Source organism: Lepisma saccharinum, chromosome 23 (genome assembly GCF_977018435.1).
Source record: "Lepisma saccharinum chromosome 23, izLepSacc3.1, whole genome shotgun sequence".
Classification (NCBI taxonomy): Eukaryota; Metazoa; Arthropoda; class Insecta; order Zygentoma; family Lepismatidae; genus Lepisma; species Lepisma saccharinum.
In genome coordinates this window covers 38,184,390-38,205,407 of record NC_139251.1, presented here as the reverse complement: position 1 = coordinate 38,205,407, position 21,018 = coordinate 38,184,390, and the positions used below count along the sequence as shown (strand labels likewise).

At 37.8% G+C, this 21,018-nt stretch overlaps 1 protein-coding gene across 3 annotated transcripts in view; it reads right to left on the bottom strand.

Annotated features, from left to right (window-relative positions):
- Positions 1-21,018, bottom strand: part of poe (E3 ubiquitin-protein ligase-like protein poe) — a 206,180-nt gene that overhangs the window by 172,687 nt on the left and 12,475 nt on the right. For all 3 annotated transcript variants that reach the window (XM_083109941.1, XM_083109943.1, XM_083109942.1), the window contains exons 3-11: positions 20,391-20,624; positions 19,040-19,233; positions 17,251-17,432; positions 14,342-14,642; positions 12,058-12,221; positions 9,533-9,782; positions 8,469-8,589; positions 6,682-6,866; positions 2,977-3,145 (exon numbers count right to left, since the gene is read on the bottom strand). In XM_083109941.1, the coding sequence (XP_082966067.1) occupies positions 2,977-3,145; positions 6,682-6,866; positions 8,469-8,589; positions 9,533-9,782; positions 12,058-12,221; positions 14,342-14,642; positions 17,251-17,432; positions 19,040-19,233; positions 20,391-20,624 (1,800 nt within the window). The remainder of the gene's footprint in view (positions 1-2,976; positions 3,146-6,681; positions 6,867-8,468; positions 8,590-9,532; positions 9,783-12,057; positions 12,222-14,341; positions 14,643-17,250; positions 17,433-19,039; positions 19,234-20,390; positions 20,625-21,018) is intronic.

Sequence of the window (21,018 nt, the reverse complement as noted above, 5' to 3'; positions counted from 1 at the left end):
ATGTCAAGATCATGTAAGGGATTATTTTATCATTGTATGCAAAAGTCAAGTTCATTGTTGTGTACAAAAGTATTATCTCGTTGTTTTGTACAAAAGTATTATTTCATTGTTGTATACAAAAGTATTACTTCAGTATTATATGCCAAGGCAATTTCATTGTGGTATAAAGGATAATTTCATTATTGTATACCAGGGCCATTTCTTTGTTGGACACAAAAGTGAGTCCAACCATCATATAGAGATTTAGTTCCTTATGAGTGCAAATCTATGCTAGATCACTCACTACCAATCAAGCGAAATATTGTTTAGCAATTATTGGGTATTTGCACTGCCGATGGGTTGGGTTCGACCAAACCAGGGTTAGTGGTAATAGAGAGATGCAAGCACCCCCAAACATATAGGGTTGTTTATGAGGAACAACCCATAACCAACAAGGGTAAGGTCAAAGCCTGCGTGTGAAGTGGGGCCAGTGAGTACATCACTCCAACTCCCCCTCAGTGTCACCACAAAACCCCGGAGCAAACATACAAAAGTGCATGGTGTCATAGGCAGAAGCAGACCCCCAAGCATATTATGCCAGGAACCAGAGACAATCTTTTCAGCGTTCCAGCAATATGGGGAAGCAGGGAGTGTGTCAGGGGTTCGTAATCGAACATTGACATCCAGGAACGAACCACCATGACAATCCTACAGACTTCACGCAAGCAGTGCATTCCACAGATTGTTCACAATCCCAATGGGTAGCCAGGTCGAAGCATTGTTCCACCAAGCGAGCAACAAAAACATTTGCTGGCAACGGATGCTGCGCAAAGCCAGGCGACAGCGATCTCCACCTAAGGAGATATTGAAGAACATTTGTGAGGTGACCAAATGTGGACAACATACCAAGGTGTATGATGAACAGTTCTTCAAGGTACTGCACCCTCAAGTGAATGAGGGGCAGAGACATTAGATACATGTCTAAAAACTATTATGCAGCTCAGGTCGAGTACAAAAACTGTGTTCAGTGCGACAAAAAGCAGACATTATAACATGAACATCTATTGAAAACTTTTAAGTGTGTGTTATATTAACCATGTATATACCGTCTAGGAAATCGTTCGATATATCGGACAGAACAATATCTCAAACATATATCCATGTGACGGACAAGAATAAGTGCAAATTTATTTTTTTTCATGTATATGTTCTTTTCGGACCAGCGTGGTCATAACGATTCAGTGTGTATATAAATGTTTTGTGTATGTATTTGGGTATAGTGTAGTAAAGGGTAAAGAAAAATGATCCGCTTCACGTATCCTTTTTCTTTTCCCGAGGGCCCGGGATATGTATAACCAACCAAAGGTTGGGTATACATCCCCAATACATACAGGAAGCACTCCACTCCAACCAAAGTACAAGGCCAATTCAATTCAGGTAAAATTAATAGGAATAGACATTCCCATATATGTTAAGATTAACAGAAATTAGGCCTAATTAGTAAAAGTATGATAAAACATCAAAATATTAAGTAAATAATAAGCCCCAGACCAAAATTCATTGGTTATCAAAAAGACATCCTTTTTTTGGACAAACAGAATTCAGAGAGCACATGTTGTTTTTCATGCAAATTTTTTATTAAAACAGATATTTTCAGGATAACATTTGTGCAAGCACAAATTAACTTGCTTTCCCTGAAAATAACTCCAAGTCACAATTATATGTGCAAACAAACCACAAAAACATTAAAAAATCGATGTTTTTGGACAAAAGACAATCGGTCTCACAGCACCAGAGCCATCTGGTGAGAGTCAGTGGAACTAGCCCTGACTGGACTGCCATCTATTGGACTTCTCAAGGTACTAGATAAAGGCAAGTAACCCAAGATGCTGTGAACCAATCAGATGGCTTCATGGGCGTGGCTACCAGACAATGAGACTGTGATAGCTTCTAACATGTGAGGAAGCCATCTTGATTTCACTCTGTGTTGATAGTTAGGATAGTTAACATCGCTCCAAGTTTTGGGCCAGTGTAGGCCAGTGGAGAGAGGACAAAGGAGAAGCCCTTGTGTTCTAACATGTGGAATATCCACTAAGTGCTGGGAAACAGCCCTGTAGTGTATAATATGGACGAATTACAGCACTTGAAGTACCTTAAAGTGCATAAAACCAATATCCATGAAAATTCGGAAATTTTCAATACCACATGGTGAGGGCAATGAGCCGTCAGGAAACCATGATGCTTTGTATCCAAAGACATCCACGATTATTCGGTCCATCCTTTGTGATTTAGCTCCCTGAAACAGTTCATGTGCAAGCCAATACCCATATGCCTTAAGATACCGCTATATTTTTAGTGAAAACCCACCAGAAATTCCCCCATTTATAGTTGGAGTGAAAAGTGTTTGTTTTAAGGCCCATGTGTGATGAGGTGAATGCAGGATATGTAAGTACCATGCTTTTTGTTACCCATTTGTTGGTTCTAAGTGTAAAAGCGAACCTATAAGTTTGTGCAGTGTTTGTGTATAGTTAATTGTGATAACATCAGAATATTAAATGTGTCTTTCCAACATCTTGATTTATCAATTCATATTTGGGCGGGTAAGTCCGGGAAGCGTACTTCTCGCTCCGGAATAAATAGGCTGAAAGTCCCTATGATAAACCAGCAATCACTCCTCGGAATGGATGCTGGTCTATTGGGGACATCCTCCATGTTAATGGTCACTGGAGGACAGCGTAGAGCTGCACGGGGATAGGTGCGTCCAGGTTGCATAGCCAGGTAGTTTTGCGGGTTCAATGAAGCCCAAGGTGGGTGAGTAGGTTAGGTTCATCCTTCCTACCACTCGGCAACGTAACCTGGAGGCACGTATCCCTGGACCAGCCGCGTAGACAAAGCCATCCGACTCCCAAATCTATCGTCGGTCTTCCCACTTCTTTTGTCTCTTGCGCGGATCGCAATTTGCCTAAATTTAACTATCAGAACTGAACGGAAACTAACCTGTTTCTGTGCGTGATGTCTCTCTATCTAAATCTCTGATGATTGCAGCCAGTATAACCATTTGCTGCTCTGTTATCCCAGACTGCACGTACTTCCTAATATAGGGTGATTCACTTCCAAGGAAATGTCTGTTCATGAACACGAATATATGGGATGCCAGGGATATATACTGCAATGAGAAAAGCAAACAATTAACATAACCTTCCACATGTGTCGTATTTTGTTATCTACACTTACAAACGTGCAATTTTATGTAAGTAAAATTCATTAAAATCATTACTTCTACATAGCCGACCTCTGGATGACTAAACTTCAAAAACTTTGGTCTGAAGGTAAAATTAGGTCCAGATATACTACAAGGCGCATCCAGAAAGTAAGTTACCCTATTTTTTTCCCGTGAAAGTAAACATAATGAGCCGTGTAAATTGCGCATGCGCAGCAGAGCTAAGACGTATCAATCATATGCCAGGCGGACAGATCCCGCCCGGCGCCAGTAGCGAGGCAGCAGTGGTCCGAAGTGGAAGCTCGTATTCCTTCTCCCACTGCATGCCAGTAGCGAGGCAGCAGTGGTCCGAAATGGAAGCTCGTATTCCTTCTCCCGCCGCATGCAAGGTTCGGTCGGTGATAAAGTTCCTGAATGCACAAAGCATTGCGCCAATTGACATTCATCGTCAGCTCTGCGAGGTCTATGGGCCGAACATTATGAGTAAGCAGATGGTGCGTCGATGGTGTCTGCAGTTTTCGGAAGGTCGTCAAAGTGTCCATGATGAAGAGTGCAGTGAGCATCCGTCCCTCATCACTGATGATCTGGTTGAGCTGGTGCGGCAGCGCATCGTAGAGAACCGTCGCTTCACGATTACGGAGTTGAGTAGCCTTTTTCTGCAGATATCGCGATCCGTGTTGCATGAGATTGTCACGCAGCGCCTGCTGTTCAAAAAATTGTGTGCCAGGTGGGTGCCGAAAAACCTGACACCCGAACACAAAATGAAACGTTCAGCAGCAGCACTGACATTCCTGCAACGGTACCATGATGACGGCGATGATTTCCTCGACAGGATCATCACGGGCGATGAGACGTGGATTTCGCACTTCACCCTGGAAACCAAGCAGCAGTCAATGCATTGGCGGCATAGTGGATCTCCGGTCAAGAAGAAATTCAAACCGACGTTGTTGGTACAGAAAGTGATGTGCACCGTGTTTTGGGACAGGAAGGGCATTTTGCTCATTGACTTCCTCCCCAGAGGTGAAACGGTGAACGCTGACCATTACTGTGAAACACTAAGGAAATTGCGACGTGCTATTCAAAACAAGAGGCGTGGCATGCTTACTGCAGGTGTTGTGCTCCTCCATGACAATGCTTGTCCACATACGGCTCGGCACACAGCAGCTGTTTTGACAGAATTTGGCTGGGAGTTGTTTGATCATCCACCTTACAGTCCTGATTTGGCTCCCAGCGATTTTGACGTTTTCTTGCACCTCAAGAAATTCCTGTCCTCCGGTGAGCGTTTTGGCAACAACGAAGAGCTGAAGACGTCTGTCACACGCTGGTTCCATTCACAGGCGGCAGAGTTCTACGACAGTGGGATCGAAAGTTGATACCACGATACGACAAGTGTCTCAATTCTGGTGGTTGCTATGTTGAAAAATAGCTGAACCTTTGCTGTACCTGTTGGTTTCCTGAAACTGTGTTGTGTTTTTTTTTTAAAAAAATAGGGAAACTTACTTTCTGGATGCACCTCGTACAACTACAAAATACCACTGAATATCTTTACATTTGCAAACACACCAGCAACACCTTTTACTGAATATTGGAACAAATTCAGGCTTTTGTCAACAAGAATGGAATTGTTTTTATTCTCACTAGTCCAACTGCAGTTATCAGTTTATCTGTTACAAGGACCTCAAATTTGATTACATAATTTTCCCATGCATAATATGTGGGTAAAATTAGAGTTCCACTGTAGTATAAGGCATGAATCAATATCAACTTTTTGCTAATACCAATATTTGCAAATACTCCAAAAAACAGTGAATGGATTTATTCACCTCCTAAATTAATGCATGTAACCAGGCAAGAGAAATGGCTCTATAGAAGTAAAAAAAAAATATTTAGTCACTTGCATTACAAAACAAGGGTACTCAACATTCATGTCACAGGACTTTAGATGCAATAAGATATTAATATACACATGAAACATGCAAAGTATTCACGTACCTGTTTATTTGATTTGATTAATTTCAGTCACCACTGTCGCTATCCAGATTTGAACTTGTTCTGCAGACAGTGATCATCAAAATTAACTGAATAAAAAAAATAGGTATGCGGATACGTTCACACATTTTGTCTTTATATTAGCATATACCGTATTTACTCATGTATAATGCACACTTTTTCCAAAAATTTTGGCCCCCAAAAGCTGTGGTGCATATTATGCACAAAATAATTCAGACAGCCAACATGAAACCGCACAGGGTTCCATGATTTTGGGACACTTGCAATAATTTTTCATGTTTATGGAACCCTATCATGTTATATATCGTTGTAAAGCTTGAATCCTGCAGTTTCTGAATACGGAAACAGTATTCTATACAAGATAACGACAATAATGTGAAATGCGGTTGAAATAAGTTCTTCAAAAATGAAGAAACGTTCTGATTTTTATGGTACTTTGGATGAAAGAAAACATAAGGAAAAAGGTAATAAAAATTAAAATGTATTACTGGCCAAATAATATGACATACATGGAGTGTGTAAATTCCTTAATGGAAGAAATCTTGTGCTGCTAACTGCTATTTGGAAGGTCCTGAATGTGCCTTGTATAAATGTTACATTAGTCACGGAAAGAAAAAGTATATTTTGAAAAAGAAGGAATGACCAATTGAATAGGTATGACGTCATTCACTCTTGATCAGCATAACAACAGCTTTACATACAACTAAGAAAGCCATTTCTTGAAACTAGATTGTACTGCGCATTATATACGAGATATATTTTTTGTCACTTTTACCCATCCAAAACCAGAGTGCGCATTATACACGTACGCGCACTATACGGTACATTCATAAAAATAAAATACCAGAATTTTGCAGACTGTTATAAAACTATATGATCCTTAAAAATATAGATAATTTTACCGATAAAGTGATATACTGGTCAATCAATTATGTAATCTGTTCAGTTCTTTTAAACACACACACACACACAAGGAAGTAAACGGTTACCACACAAAATGGGAATTTGTATATTTTATTTATAAGCTTGGCCACATGTTTACAAGAGAAACAAAGATGGCATACTGTGGTGTATATAGGTAATGGGAGAAGAGTGCAACACACACTGGACCAAAAGGCACATTCATCAGTGTTTTATCATTTTCTGCATGGTGGGTGGGCCAGATAGAAATTGTCAAAAGATATGTGGTTAGGATTGAGAGGGTGGTTATAAAGATTGGTTACAGAGTGGCTTGGTTCAGTCCAGACATTATGGTAGCATGCATAACCAATATGTATGATCTTTCCCAGCATTTATAGGAGGATGTGTTGGTTGACGGAGGTAGTTGGGTGGATTTAGGCTTGCTGCAAAATGTAGAAATTTTCTTTGAACGTGGTAAGTGTTTATTATTTCCTTCCATTTGCATCAACAATCACGAAGGGCAACTAAATTATCAACTCCAGCTTAGAAATGTGCAAATTATGAAGCATTACCCCATGTGGTTCTCCCTTTTCTGGAACAATACTGTTTGTGTCCATAGCTTGTTGCTGCGGCGATTTTGAATTTGCATCTGGAGTCTCTGTATTGGTCTGAGTTGTTGGTGCAGGAGCTGGACTACTTTCACTGGGTGCTATTGTCTCTTCAAACCACACCCCAAGGATTGGTTCACTATCATCATCTGCATAGTAAAAGTAAATAGATGCACTCAACGTAATTGTTCCAACAGTATTATGCACTTGTAATACTTACTATGTACATTAAAATAAATCTAAAGCATGCAGTCTGTCATGAGGTATTTTATCAGTGGATGAGGCAGACCCTTTATCACTGTTCTTATGCTTTCTAGACAGGAGTATATTTTAAAAAAGGACAAAGCTCCACCCTGCACATTGCAACATGCGATAAAGGTATACGAGGTGAAGAAGTTGTGATAGGGCCCCACAGATTCACAATCTCAGCTATGAAGGTGTGGAAAAGAGCAAATGGGTCAAAGAGTGAGGGAGAGAAAGGGGGACAAAGAAGTGTGCAACAGTTTATAGACATCCCCTTTGGGAAGAGAGGATTAGTTAGAAAAAAGCTTCAATTGCAGAAGGGGAAATGTAAAATTTATAACAACATTGCAACACCTTTCAAGACCCTTATATTTGAATGACCCAGAATAAAATTGGAAATCCTTTTTATTTAAAAGTTCAAAATTAAGAAAAGGTACACAAAAATGTATTTAGTAGGGATGGGCCGATATGAAATTTTGTCCGATACCGATAAAGTACCGATATAAAATTTACCGATACCGATAACCAATATTCTACTGATCCGATATAAAATTAGAAATGGTCCTTGAAGAACCTGAAAGGTTCATTGACCTCCTTAATAAATTGTTTCAAGGTGACTGCAGTGCAAAAGAAATTGCATATTTAGACATTTAGTTTTTTTAGAAAGTAGAGCACGGAAGTTATCCTTAAAAATTACAACAAAATGGCAGAATTTTGCACTAATTTATCAGATATTTTTTTATACATATCGGATCGGTAAAATAATCTGTAATTTTACCGATACACCGATATGCCTATATCGGCCGATACCAATAGAGTATCGATTAATCGGTCCCATCCCTAGTATTTAGTAACGAATGATTACACAAACTTTATTCAAAAAAATTAGAACACAGTATGTGATAACTCCTCTGCTGAAAATACTAACAGGGAATTCTGGAACTACTACAAAGAAGAAAGAGTTTCATGTAGAAGTGAATATTTTGCACAAACATCTGGTAACTGGGTGCTCAGGAGCAACAGATAATATAACAGAGTGAGTGAGTGAGAGAGCCCAGACCTACCTACCTACTGCTGGCCTCACTACCACCTCCTCATACTCTCTCTCTCTCTCTCTCTCTCACCCAATGTGGTAGATCATTCAACAAATTACAGGTTGCCTTGTGGTCACCACGATGATCCCCCAATTGATGATATAGGTTTTCATGATCGGATGTTGCTACTCATCTGTAGCTCACAAATTTCCTCACGATGGTGGGTGGTCTCCGGTCCCATACACAGGCCGAAATTTCAGGAGAAAAGTTTTTAGGCTTCTCCCAGGAGACTCAAACCTGCACACGTACTGTAACCGGAGCCCAAAGGATGACACCATACACCGAATGGCCATGGTGCGGGACAACAGATAATATATGCTACTAACATAATCCATTTTTTAAAATGCGTTTCACTGCTTTATATATTGCATTTTACTCAGGTTTTTACAAAATATCACAAGTTGGAATTCTTACCATCTTCTGCAGAGCTTTCATCTGAGCAGCTGAAATCATCTTCATAGTAGGTTGTGGAGTCAGAGGTACTGAATGTGTCTCCCTCAGGAGGGTGCTTCTGGATGCGCTTTAGTGTGCATGCCTGAAATGCATATAAAATATAACTGCAGAACATATAAATGCACAAAAAACAATTATTTCTTATGTAATTGGATGTATCAGTACACAGTGGAGATGTTTAAAACCCTTGTACCAACTGAATGAAGACTAACATTGTAGGATAGGTTACTTTCATAAAACCACAGAAGTGTTTCACATGCTACCCAAAATTTGTAAATACATGTGCATTGATTCATAAGCACATGCATACTTAAAGTTTTGGTTAAAGTCTCATGGTTTTTGTTTATATTCGGCTTTACTTTAGGTAAATAGGAATTCCACTTCTGCATCAGAGGTATTACATGTACATGATTACTGCTAAAATTACACTAAATGTACACAGGAATGGGATGTAGGGGTCCCAGACCCACTGTAGATATAACCCTGTTTTGTACACATAAATACAGTTTGTAAAACAGTGAAATACATACTTAGCATTCATTAATGCAGATTGTATTATACAAATCGTACATTGGAAGTCATGCTCTCCACTGTTTGAAAGTAGGCAAGATAAGATATTCAGTATACATGATCTTGATATACAACAATGATCTTAAAAATAACATTTAAAAAATTTCAAAGTGTAGTATACTTGCCTAGAATGCAAAGAATGTTGTCAGACTATGGCAAATAGGATAGCCATACCCACACTATGGCAGCCATCTTGTAAGATTATCTGCTGACAAAACAAGACAAGTTTTTCTTCACTTGCTCTGGCTGTCAGGTGACTGGCCGTAAGCTGTCTGAATGGCCAGATGCTCTTACTATTGCAAGATGTGATACCACTTGCACCCGACAAATCATAATTGCGCAAAGTCTGTAAGATGGCTTGAAGTTGTCTGGCTCACTGAACATGCTAACTCTATGCTCAAGAAACCCATTGAGATGGAGTATTTAAAAATGTACCACTGCCAGAAATAACTTACCTTTCTATAGCTGATAGTTGCCAGGTAAAACAACAGCTGATTCAGAGGTGCGGCACTCAAGAACTTGGAAGCTCTTTGCAAAGCCGAGTAATGCCCGAGAATATCTAAGCTTGCTGGTTCCACTTCACTCTCCAAATCCTGGACCTTCAAGTCCTGAGACACTTCCACTTGGAGGTCATCCAGCAGGGCAGACATCATGGTCAGAGCTTGCGATGCTAGTGCCACTGACAGAACTCCAAACCCTTGCTGACTGAAGGGAAAAAAAATACATATCAGGATAGAGCTCTTGTTTCTTATAATCACAATTGTACTGAATGAACAACAACCTGGTTAACTGTAATCAGAGCATTTTCTCTAACGATGAATTGCAACAATTTGCACAGTAAATCTCATAGTAACAGTAGAAATTAATTTCATTGCATTAATGATTTGATTTTGGTTATTTAGCATCGGTTTTCTGCCAGTTTTGGCTAATCGCAACAATGAGGATGAGTGATGAGTGGTATAATGAAACTGATGAAGGGACACTAACAGAGACAACCATGCCCAGACCAGGATTCAAACCCAGGACCCCTTGTGCCATGTCGTAGCGTTCTGTGTTCATTGCATTAGTGCATTAATGCAACACATGCATTAAGACAATTGCTTACTGACTTTGCACATTAAATTAAAAATATTTCTCCTTGTGATGCACCAATGGCATTTTCACTAGGGCTGAGTGGAAAGTATCAGTTGAAAAACCTACCAATACAACCCGATACTTTTCCAGCATATTGGTCTTTCATGAGGTCTGCAAAAATGCCACGTGACACTTTTACGTAGTTTAATTATGCTGGAAATTATGCAAAATTCGAACTTTTATTTTATTTTGCCCGAAATCCTATATATGTTGTAATTACATCTATTTTCATATTCTGCTGTAATTTTTGAACATTTTAAAGCAAATTTCTTGGTAATTTGTTGCATATAATTGCAGAATAATACTGATTAATATTTTGAACAAATTCTTAATTATTGCAATTTACAAGTATCGGAATAAGTAAGAGTATCGGTATCTCAAGTTATTAACACGTGAATATGGATATAATGATTTTTGCCTTATGACAAAATGACAAAATGCACATTTTAAAACTTTATTTTTACAAACAGGTACATTGATACTGATAATGCAAATACTGTTCAATGAAATATAACCTGAGATTTTAAAAATTTTATTTGAAACAAAGCAGATTAATCATTTCTTCCCCTTATTTGACTTGTCTCTCATGCTAGAACTTGTGTATCACTAAATATGCTTCTATTACACTGAGTTGTGCATTTGTGATTGCCACATTTAATGTTAACGCGTCTGACTACCATGCTCAAGGTCCCGGGTTCGATCCCCGGCCGGTTCAAATCTGGGAACTTTTCTAATGTTGGAAGCGGCCCCGGCACCCACCCAGCATCGAATAACATGGGTACCTGGGGGAAACCCTGGTGGGTAAAGGCGGTCAGGGGTGTGATGCTGATCACATCACCCCCACTCATGACCGGATCAAGAAAGTGTGGGGCGTTACCCCCACACCCCCTATATACCTTCATGGCGTGGTGCTAAGCACAGGGGAGCACTTTACTTTACTTTTTTTATGTTACAATGTTACAAGTAAAAACTAGAGGCATGCATAAATTGTTTTTGACGAAAACACAAAATGTGAAATAACACATTGTAATGTTAATTTTTCATGTTTTAAAGAGGTGTAAAGGTTCATTTTCCTACCCTGTTTTGTCACGAAATAAACTGCAAAATGTGAAATAGACTCTTAAACATGAAATTTACCGTTTATTTACCGATGCGACACTTTCTGAACTTTGAATTATCCTGTGAGTTATGCAATTCACGGAAAATTGATTAATTCTGCTGTAAATATTGAGAAGCAAAAATGGACCCCTTTATAAAGGAATAAACTTAACATAAATGTGCTATTAGAAGGGATGTGTTTCTTTTGTGTAATAAGCGCAGCTTTTAAATCAAACTTAGGATTATATTCAAAATTTTAAAACCAAAATATCATTTTATATACAACTTTTGATCCGATATTTTACCACTATGACACCGAAATTTTATTTTATTTACCACTTTTGAACCCGAAATTTCAGTTTTTGCACCAAAAATTTGCATTTTTATTTACCAAAAATATGTGCCTCTAGTAATAACCTTTATGTAACATTAAAATATCCCACAGCAATGAAAATAGTTAATTCTAGTTATAAAAAAAACAATAAAAAAAAACAGCAGGATAAGAGACATTTTAAAAGTTTGTCCGAGCTTACGACTCCATCTCGGATGGAGGTTCCAATACTACGACTGCATCTTCTTTACAATCCCTTCACCAGCCCTGATGACGACTCCAAGATGGAGTTGAAAGCTCAGACAAACATTTAAAGTGTCTCATATCATGCTGTTTATGCATTTTGGGTACATTTTTTAACAAGAATGTTCCCAGCAAATGACATAGGAAGTTTCTAAATGAAAATAGTTATCTTACACTTTCATGAGATTTACACGTCCTGAGCTCTCTCGAGCTTTGCTTGGGGATTTTCCTTTGTCCTCCTTTGTTTTCTCAGAAGCTATGAAGCTCGAAGCTGAGAGTTGTGTTTGTAAGCCAGTTATAAGTACCCACACTCCCATCAACAAGTGATTTTGAAGAATCTGAAATTTAAATAAACATGATTAATTTCCAACAAAGAAAGGAACTATGTAACTCTCTGAATGATCTCTCTGTTACAGTTCCACATACCCAAACACACTTATAAAGCCATACCGGTGGAGGCACATAGTGGTTCAGATCCCAATTTAAACTGTAGGTCCAGTCCCGATTAGCCTTTCTGTGCATAAAGTGGACTTAAAACACCAACTCAACACTATTATAAAGCCATACAAAACATTTATGGTCCAGATTGTTGCCCCTCTTGGAAGGATCTTTACCTCCACATTTTCTTTGGTTTCAGAATTTGTGTATTATGATTGATTTGGTGTTTTAAGTCCACTTTGTACACAGTAAGGCTAATCGGTACTGGATCTACAGTTTAAAGTGGGATCCAAACCACCATGCGCCTCCATTGTGTATTATGAAAAATACCCATCTGCATTATATAGTTTCTAGAAACTTGATTTATTTAGCCAGTAAGTATATACTTGTCATATATTTCACTTTTATTGGAAAATAATAAAAATTTCACAACTATTTTTATTATCATTAAGAAACTAGTGATGAAATTTTACAAATGTGATAGTTTTAGTACAAGATTCTTGGTGACAACTTTTATTTTTTACGTTTTTCTTGAAGGTTCACATAACCACTTTTTATAGATGGAAAAATACATATGGTAATTCTAAGTGGTTTTTATTTTAAGTAGGGATGGGCAGATATGAAATTTTGGCCGATACCGATAAAGTACCGATATAAAATTTACCGATACCGATAACCGATATTCTACCGATCCGATATAAAATTAGAAATGGTCCTTGAAGAACCTGAAATGTCATTGATCTCCTTAATAAATATGTGTTTCAAGGTGACTGCAGTGCAAAAGAAGTTGAATATTTAGACATTTACTTTTTTAGAAACAAGGGCATGGAGATTATCCATAAAAATTACAACAAAATGGCAGAATTTTGCACTAAATTATAAGATATTTATCGATATATCGGATCGGTAAAATAATCGGTAATTTTACCGATAAACCGATACACCGATATGCCTATATCGGCCAATACCGATAGAGTACCGATTAATCGGTCCCATCCCTAATTTTAAGTATAATTTTATTTTTATTTTACAGTTGTGACACCTGGGTAAGTACAGCAAGGTGGAAAAATGCAAGGACATTCCTTAGAAGTGTAGCGTGACTAGTCATGTTCATGCAAAGGTGTGTGTGTGTGGTTACCTTGGCTTGAGAAAGTTTTGGGAAACCAGGATGAAACTTCACATGAAAAATAAAATAAAAACCACTTAGAATTCCCGTATATTATTTCCATCTAAGACAGAATGTCATTTTCATTTATAATTTGCGTTGAAGTTCATTTCAATTTCTTCAATTATTTACTTCGACTGGGAATTTCTCTTCAGTTAATGTTAAGAAATTTAGATTTCATAGCAACAGATAAACACACACACCTGTACACAAAATAAGAACATTCGAACAAGTGTTTTCAGGTTACCAGCCTGGTTCAATCGTCATTAGCTTCCAACGTTTAGAGCGCATACATTGCTGGGAAGGAAAAGAAAAAAGAGAGACCAGTGTAGGATTAAGTACAAGACTATGATGGGGTGGAGCTTCGATGTGGTATTCGTATTGGCTTGCTCTGGATCCTGGTGTTCTTATTGGCTGGTGTCGTGTCTTTATGGAGGAGTGGGTTCCAGGCATGATTGAGCTGGAGTCCCACATCCCTGTTGAGATTGGTGCTTTCCCATGAAATGGCTATGGCTTCCTTTACTAGTCGGTCCCAGTAACTCGCAGATTTAGCTATTATTTTGGTGCCAATAATATTTTTCCAGCCAATAAGAACACCAGGATCCAGAGCGAGCCAATAGAAAGATAGCATCCAAGCTCCGCCCCATCATTGTTGTGCATTTAACCCTACACTGGTCTCTTATTTTTTTACATTCCCTGATGATGAGAGCAATGTATGCACTCGAAACGTTGGAAGCTAGTGTCAATTTCACCTGAATGGTAAGCCGAGAACACTTGTTTGAATCACGTCGCTAAGAAAGCTACAATTCCAAAATAAGAACATGCCATAAGTACACAAAAGAACAAAGCACTTACATGTCCACCGGCTCTTGTAGATGTTCTGATGACATTCGACACCAATGTAAAAAGTTCAAGAGATTTCTCTACAATGGTTATGGCATAGTTATCGACCTCGTCCTCCCTCACGTTACCCTTTGGGGAAACAGCTGATGTAATTCCAAGGATACTGCTGGCTGTTGCATTGGAGACTGCACAATATAAACATGCCATAGTAATCAGACTAAGCTTCTCCAGTTTGTCAGGTGTTAAAGGTTCCAGCACAGGAAGCGACAATGCATTCCATGTAATGTTCACGTCATTCATAACACACTGCAGGCTGTAAATACAACAAGATTCATTACATCTTACGCATGTTTGATGATCCATTTATGGTGTTAACACTGTTATACATTAACACGGTATGATAGTAGTGCAGTTTGGAGTTACACAGTACAAACGCCTTCCAAAAAAAAAAATAAAAAAAATAAAGCTAATGAAAAGTACAACTGAATACAGAAATTTATGAGAACCTGAAAGTAAACTTGTATGGAGACAGTATTTTGGCCCACCCTCAACTAAATCGTAATTGTTGACAATTGCCAAAGTGCACAGTGCTGCATCCTGCATGGATTAGATACTACAAAATTACTACTCCGTGCCGAATTCTGGCACAAATAGAGTTTTCTTAATTAGACCCGCAACAAATGTGCGCTCACAGCAAGCATTAACACTACTGCGACAGGGCCAATGACGGTTTCATCGTAACATGTGAGCAGAATACAGAAGGATTATTAACAATTAATTCTTTCAAATATGAATACATATATTCTTCAACACCTCTCTTAGGGAGCTTTCAGACCAAAGTGCCAAGCTACAAGCAATACAACAGCATTTTCAAATTAACCCAACCAATGCATAACAAATACGTATTACATTAAATGCAAGAGACTAATACAGAGAATAATAATGACTTTCATTTAAAAAAAAGAAGAAAATAAATTATGACCAATCAAGGATTGAGCATACATCCCTAAATACTAACAAAACACCACACTACTCCACTGAAGTGCAAGGCTCATTGCTACCATGGCTAAAATGCCATAGGAAGCCATTTTGTTTACTAGTAACATTAGCTGAAATTATGATAATACCCATAAACCCTAAGAAACAGCCTAAAATCACATAAAAGCTGCAATTCAGGGCAAAATACGTTGTTATCAACATACCAAAAGCATTTTTCATGCTGTGCACCATGTGCTCTAATTTATTTATCAGACAAAATTACTATTTACTTATGTTATTTTCAAGATAACATTTGTGTAGGTGTAGAATAACTCCCTTTTCTTGAAAAACCAACCATGTAACTTAGCATAAATACGCATAAAAAACCAAAAAAATCTATGTTTTTGGTAAAAACACTCGAAAGACTTACAGAGCGCCCATCCTAGCCTGACACCTGGTGGCCAGACTTGGAACTACATGGTCCAAGCTGCAGGTGACCTGAACCAGCCAATGGGAAGCTTCCCAGGCATGCCGTCATGAAGCAGGCAGCCAACTTTCTTTATTATGTGTGAGGTAAAGACCCACGCATCTCTTCTGTGTTGGATTTTGACTAGAGAAGGTCGTGAGCAAATAAACGTGCTGTGTTTAAGTTACGCGAGTGGGCACAACGGCCCTGATATCACTAGGGACTGCCGTAATAGTAATATATAGTCCTTTGAATGCCTAGTAAAAGGTAAATGGACAGAGAATAGCAGGAAAAGCTACCTCTGCCAATATTCGGGACTTGGGCATGTAGAAAGTTGATAAAAACGGAAAAATGTGCAGTTTGAAATCTCAGTTTTTCCCACTTAAGGCCACGTGGCTAGCTTAGCAGGACTGTTGAGTGTATAGCCAAGGGAATCTATCCGAATCCATGCTTGTAGTTGCCATCCACCAACTACAATCTCCCATACAGCTAGGAGAGGATCCAGGAAGTCTAGGAACATGTGCGGTGTACCACAAAAATCTGTTTCCCCCTAAAAAAGAGCCATCTCCGAAAATATGGTGTGTGTGTGTGTGTGTGCGCTACAAAGGGCCAGATAAGGTAAAACAAGTGTACGTATAAACATCAGCTGAGATCCAGAGCTTGTAAGTAGCAAAAAGTTGTTTTCCTGTGTGCTGTATATTAAAAGTGTATATATGTTTGTTGGGGTCTATAACATGTCAAATTTTCCAAATACTTGTGTTTAGTGGCAAATAAATATGTCTGTCCAATGAGAGGGATCTAGTTTCATTCATGGATATGTAAGTCTGCGAGTGTTTCTCCTCTACCGGTATATTTAGGCTGAAAGTTCTTATAGATACGGATCTTCTGGAGAAGATTTGCTGCTAATCCGGGAACACCACACGTCGCACATGGAGACGTGTGGCTGCGTAGAGTAGCCTGGGAGTTGTATACCTCTGTATTTCTATAATTTTGTGGTTACTGAAGACCAGTAGGTAACTGAACCAACCAAGGCAGATACAAATCTAAAAGTACAACTCCTGAAACCAATTTCAATTAAGGAAACAACTTCTAGCGCTCTAGTAAAACTAATTATACCAATTCACTGCCTATAACACTAATACATAAAAAATAAACCGATGCCTGCAAATATATTTCTGGACTAAGGGTGTGTCGCAGGGTCTGCGAAAACGACACATGACACTTTCAGTCTTACCCAGAAAACTTAGCAAAATACACACCTTTCATTAATTTGGCAAGAGGTTGGTCGAGAGAAATGAATTTTTTGATGAAATAATTATCGTATGTAAAATTATGGATATTTTATAACTTATAAATATTCTGACACCAAGTATTAGTACCAGTGGGAATTGATAGAGGAGTACTGTTACTAGTATCAGTATTGAGTGAAAGTGATATCAGTTACACACTAATAAAAAAAAAATAAAAAAATACATACCTCTGCCTTGCAGAAACTGCTTCTGCATGTGTGGATGGCAAGCTGAAGCCCTTCTTAGCCACTGCATCCTTGTACTTGCTTATATAACGAGCTAAATGGGGCAAATTCAAGCACATGTCGATCAAAGTGTCGCCTGCTTTGAGAGCTTGTAGACTTGCAATGTTCTTCGCAATGAACAAATTCTGTGAGAGACAAATAGAATGGCTTAATATGAATTAAAATATTATTAAATAATCACACTAGCAGCAGTTCTTTATATTTTAAAAACAAGTGACATTCATGCACTTCTGTTCTTCAAAAACAAAATATGTCAAAAGAGGTTGGGCAGAAGGGGGTGGTTACATTTGCAATTACTCGACGAAGTTTTAACACAAATTCATGTTGGTCTTACCATTTACAAGGCAATAACAACATGCTGATGTAATTAAGCAAGATGAACAAGCCGAGTTATTGAGAACACCAGTCTACAATCACAAGATGTGCATAACAATTCACACTAAAATGTCAAATATACACTTGGTTTTCAAAAAATAATATTAAGATCGTAACTAATGTATAGATGCACATATTTTTAGTAAATAACAAAGAAAAATGTCAGTACAAAAACAGAGGCAATTTCAGGTTCAAAAGTGGTAAATAACATAATATTATGCTGTTATAGCGGTGAAAAAGTGGTATGAAAAATGGCATTTTGGTTTTAAAATTGTGAATATAATTCTAAATTTGATTTACTACACAAATAAACATATCACTTCTAATAGCACATTTATGTCATTACCAGTATATTAAGTTTATTCCTGTATAAAAGGGTCCATTCTTGCTTCTCAAATATTCACAGCAGAATTAATAAATTTTCCGTGAATTGCACAACTCTCAGGCAAACTTCAGAAAGTGTCGCATCAGTAAGTAAACACTAAATTTCATGTTTGAGAGTCTATTTTCCCATTTTGCTGTTCATTTTGCCATTATATCTGTGACAAAACACAGTAGGAAAATGGACCTCACACCTCAGAAACATGAAAAATTAACATTACAATGCTATTTCTAGAGACACATATTTTTGGTAAAAAAAAAAAAAATTTCAGTATAAAAACAATCAATTTAGGGTTCAAAAACGGTAAATAAAATAAAATTTTGCTGTTATAGCGGTGAAAAATTGTGTATAAAATGACATTTTGGTTTTAACATTGTGAATATAGTCCAAAATTTGATTTAAAAACTGCACTTACTAAACAAAATAAACATATCCCTTGTAATAACACATTTATGTCGTTACGAGAATATTGAGTTCATTCCTGTATAAAAGGGTTCATTTTTGCTTCTCAAACCTATAGCAGAATTAATCAATTTTCCATGAATTGCATAACTCACAGGATAACTGACTTCAGAATGTGTCACATCGGTAAATAAACTCTAAATTTCTTGTTTAAGAGTCTATTTCGCATTCTTTCGTGACAAAACAGGGTAGAAAAATGCACCTCACACCTTTCAGAAACATGAAAAATTAACATTACAATGTGTTATTTCACATTTAGTGTTTTTGTCAAAAACGAAATATGCATGCCTCTACCAATTACATTCAGATAATTTTGGATTTAGGTATTGCAATTCGGATTCCAATGCCCATACCTAGTTCAAATGATATCAGCTCAGCCCTAGTTCAGTTAGTATTATTAATGTTAAATAATGTTAAACAACATGCATAGAGATACACACACACACACACAATCTGTACCTTTGTTCTAGTTATCAAAATTGAAAAACTTTCCAAAATTAAAGGGAAACCTACCTTGATTTCCTGTTCCGGATCAGGTGGATGTGAACCACTGCTCTCTGGTGCTTTCCCAGTGGAGCTTTCCGATGATTCCATTTGGTGATACCTTGGTCCATAGTCTTGTAATGGTGTGGTCAGCTGCTCCAAAATGGTGGTAGACAAATCTGACCGTGGCCGCTTGTTTTCCTTCACCACAGCTTCCTTTTCTCCTGATACAAATACATCAAAATTTCTGAACATCTCTCCTTCACAGCAACGAAGGTAAAAAGTGTTTATATTTTTTTTTAGATAAAGCCATGCTCAAACCATGTGCAACATCTATTTCGTTAACAGACGAAAACATTCATTGAGCCCAAGGGTTTCATGAAATCTGTGATCACAACACACTACTATGAACACTCCTGTTCAGATAAACTGGTACATACTTCAACTGTCCAACCTCATAAAATGTATCATTTTATATGAACAAGAGTGTACAATTAAGAAGAGAAATAGAGTGTCTACAATTTTATAAAAACAAAATTCCCTGACTTTCCAGTGAAAGAACAAACATTTTTCAGACCAAACCATTAGGGCAATCAGTATACATGAACATGTCTGGATGAAGATCACTATATTTTAGTTTAACAGTTAGAATACAACTTACAAACATTTTAGAATATTAACTTTACATGTAGGGAAATAATATGAAGAGAAAATAGACAGTAATTGACTGTTGGTTGAAGAAGGAAGTAATATTTGAAATGTACTGACTAATGATTAACAAATAATTGTTTTCTCTATGAATCTATAATGATTTAGGGTCTCCCCAATGGCGCAGTGGTAGCGTCCTCGCCTTGTAATCAAGGGAACCTGGGTTCAATACCCGGTGGAGGCACATAGTGGTTTGGATCCCACTTTAAACTGCAGGTCCAGTCCCGATTAGCCTTACTGTGCACAAAGTGGACTTAAAACACCAACTCAATCAATCTATAACAATTATTGTGCACATAAAACAATGATAATAAAATTTAGTAACATATGAATCCACACAAGTAATCTACCACACATTTCCCTTTAAAAAATGCACTTATCCTAGGAGATTTCTACATGACCTTTTCTTCAACTATTTCAAAAACAATTTCTGCTGGAACTACTGGTAATATCAGTACAGCCAACTCAAATATAGCTTGTTAACAATGAACTAAAATTTCTTGCTTGTTCAAAAGAAAAATCTACCTTTATTACACTAATGCAAAAATGTTGATTTTTCCAGAAAAACAGTAAATTTCCCTGACATTTACAGAAAAAGTAAATTCCCTGATTATTCTCGGATTTCAAGACTGGTAGAGGACACCATGAAAAAGTGTAAAGAAAAACTGCATACCTGGCGGACTAGTCTTGATATGGGATGGAAGTTTTGCATTCTTCATCATAGCCGTGAGCGATATCTGGTCTGTTCGTTGCAGCATTCCACTTCCCTGGCACAAGGCTCTGATGGGAAGAAGCAACTGTTTTGCCGACAAACAGGCGTTTTCATTGTGAGAGTGTAACTTGGAAAGGAGGTACTGAAGCAACACTCGGGAAGCTGTACAGACGGCTCCCAGTTGGCTCTTTGTGACTGCAAAGAAAATAAAAAGTATTTATATATTCTTACAGTAAGAAAATAATTATGGTAGATTTTAAGCCCAATACATGTAGAAAAATGTTATACGGGTTATTATTGTCCAGATTTCAATATTTTTTTCCTGGAGCCGCTACGAGGCAGGTTTTACAAGTTGACATGCCTCTGAGAAGGCATTTTTATGCTTGAATTTATTCAGTCAGTCAGTTATCATTGTCCAACACAGATCTCAGAATTGTGATCCTCAGGTGTTAACGCTTGAAGGAGATAGGCACTATGGCTTTATTCTTAGTCACTTCAGCTAAGCTACAAATTTGGATTGGTAATCTGGTTTCCTACTCTCCAACCTGGTCTTCTTGTGCTTCTGGTTTTTCCTTTATACGGCACCCTG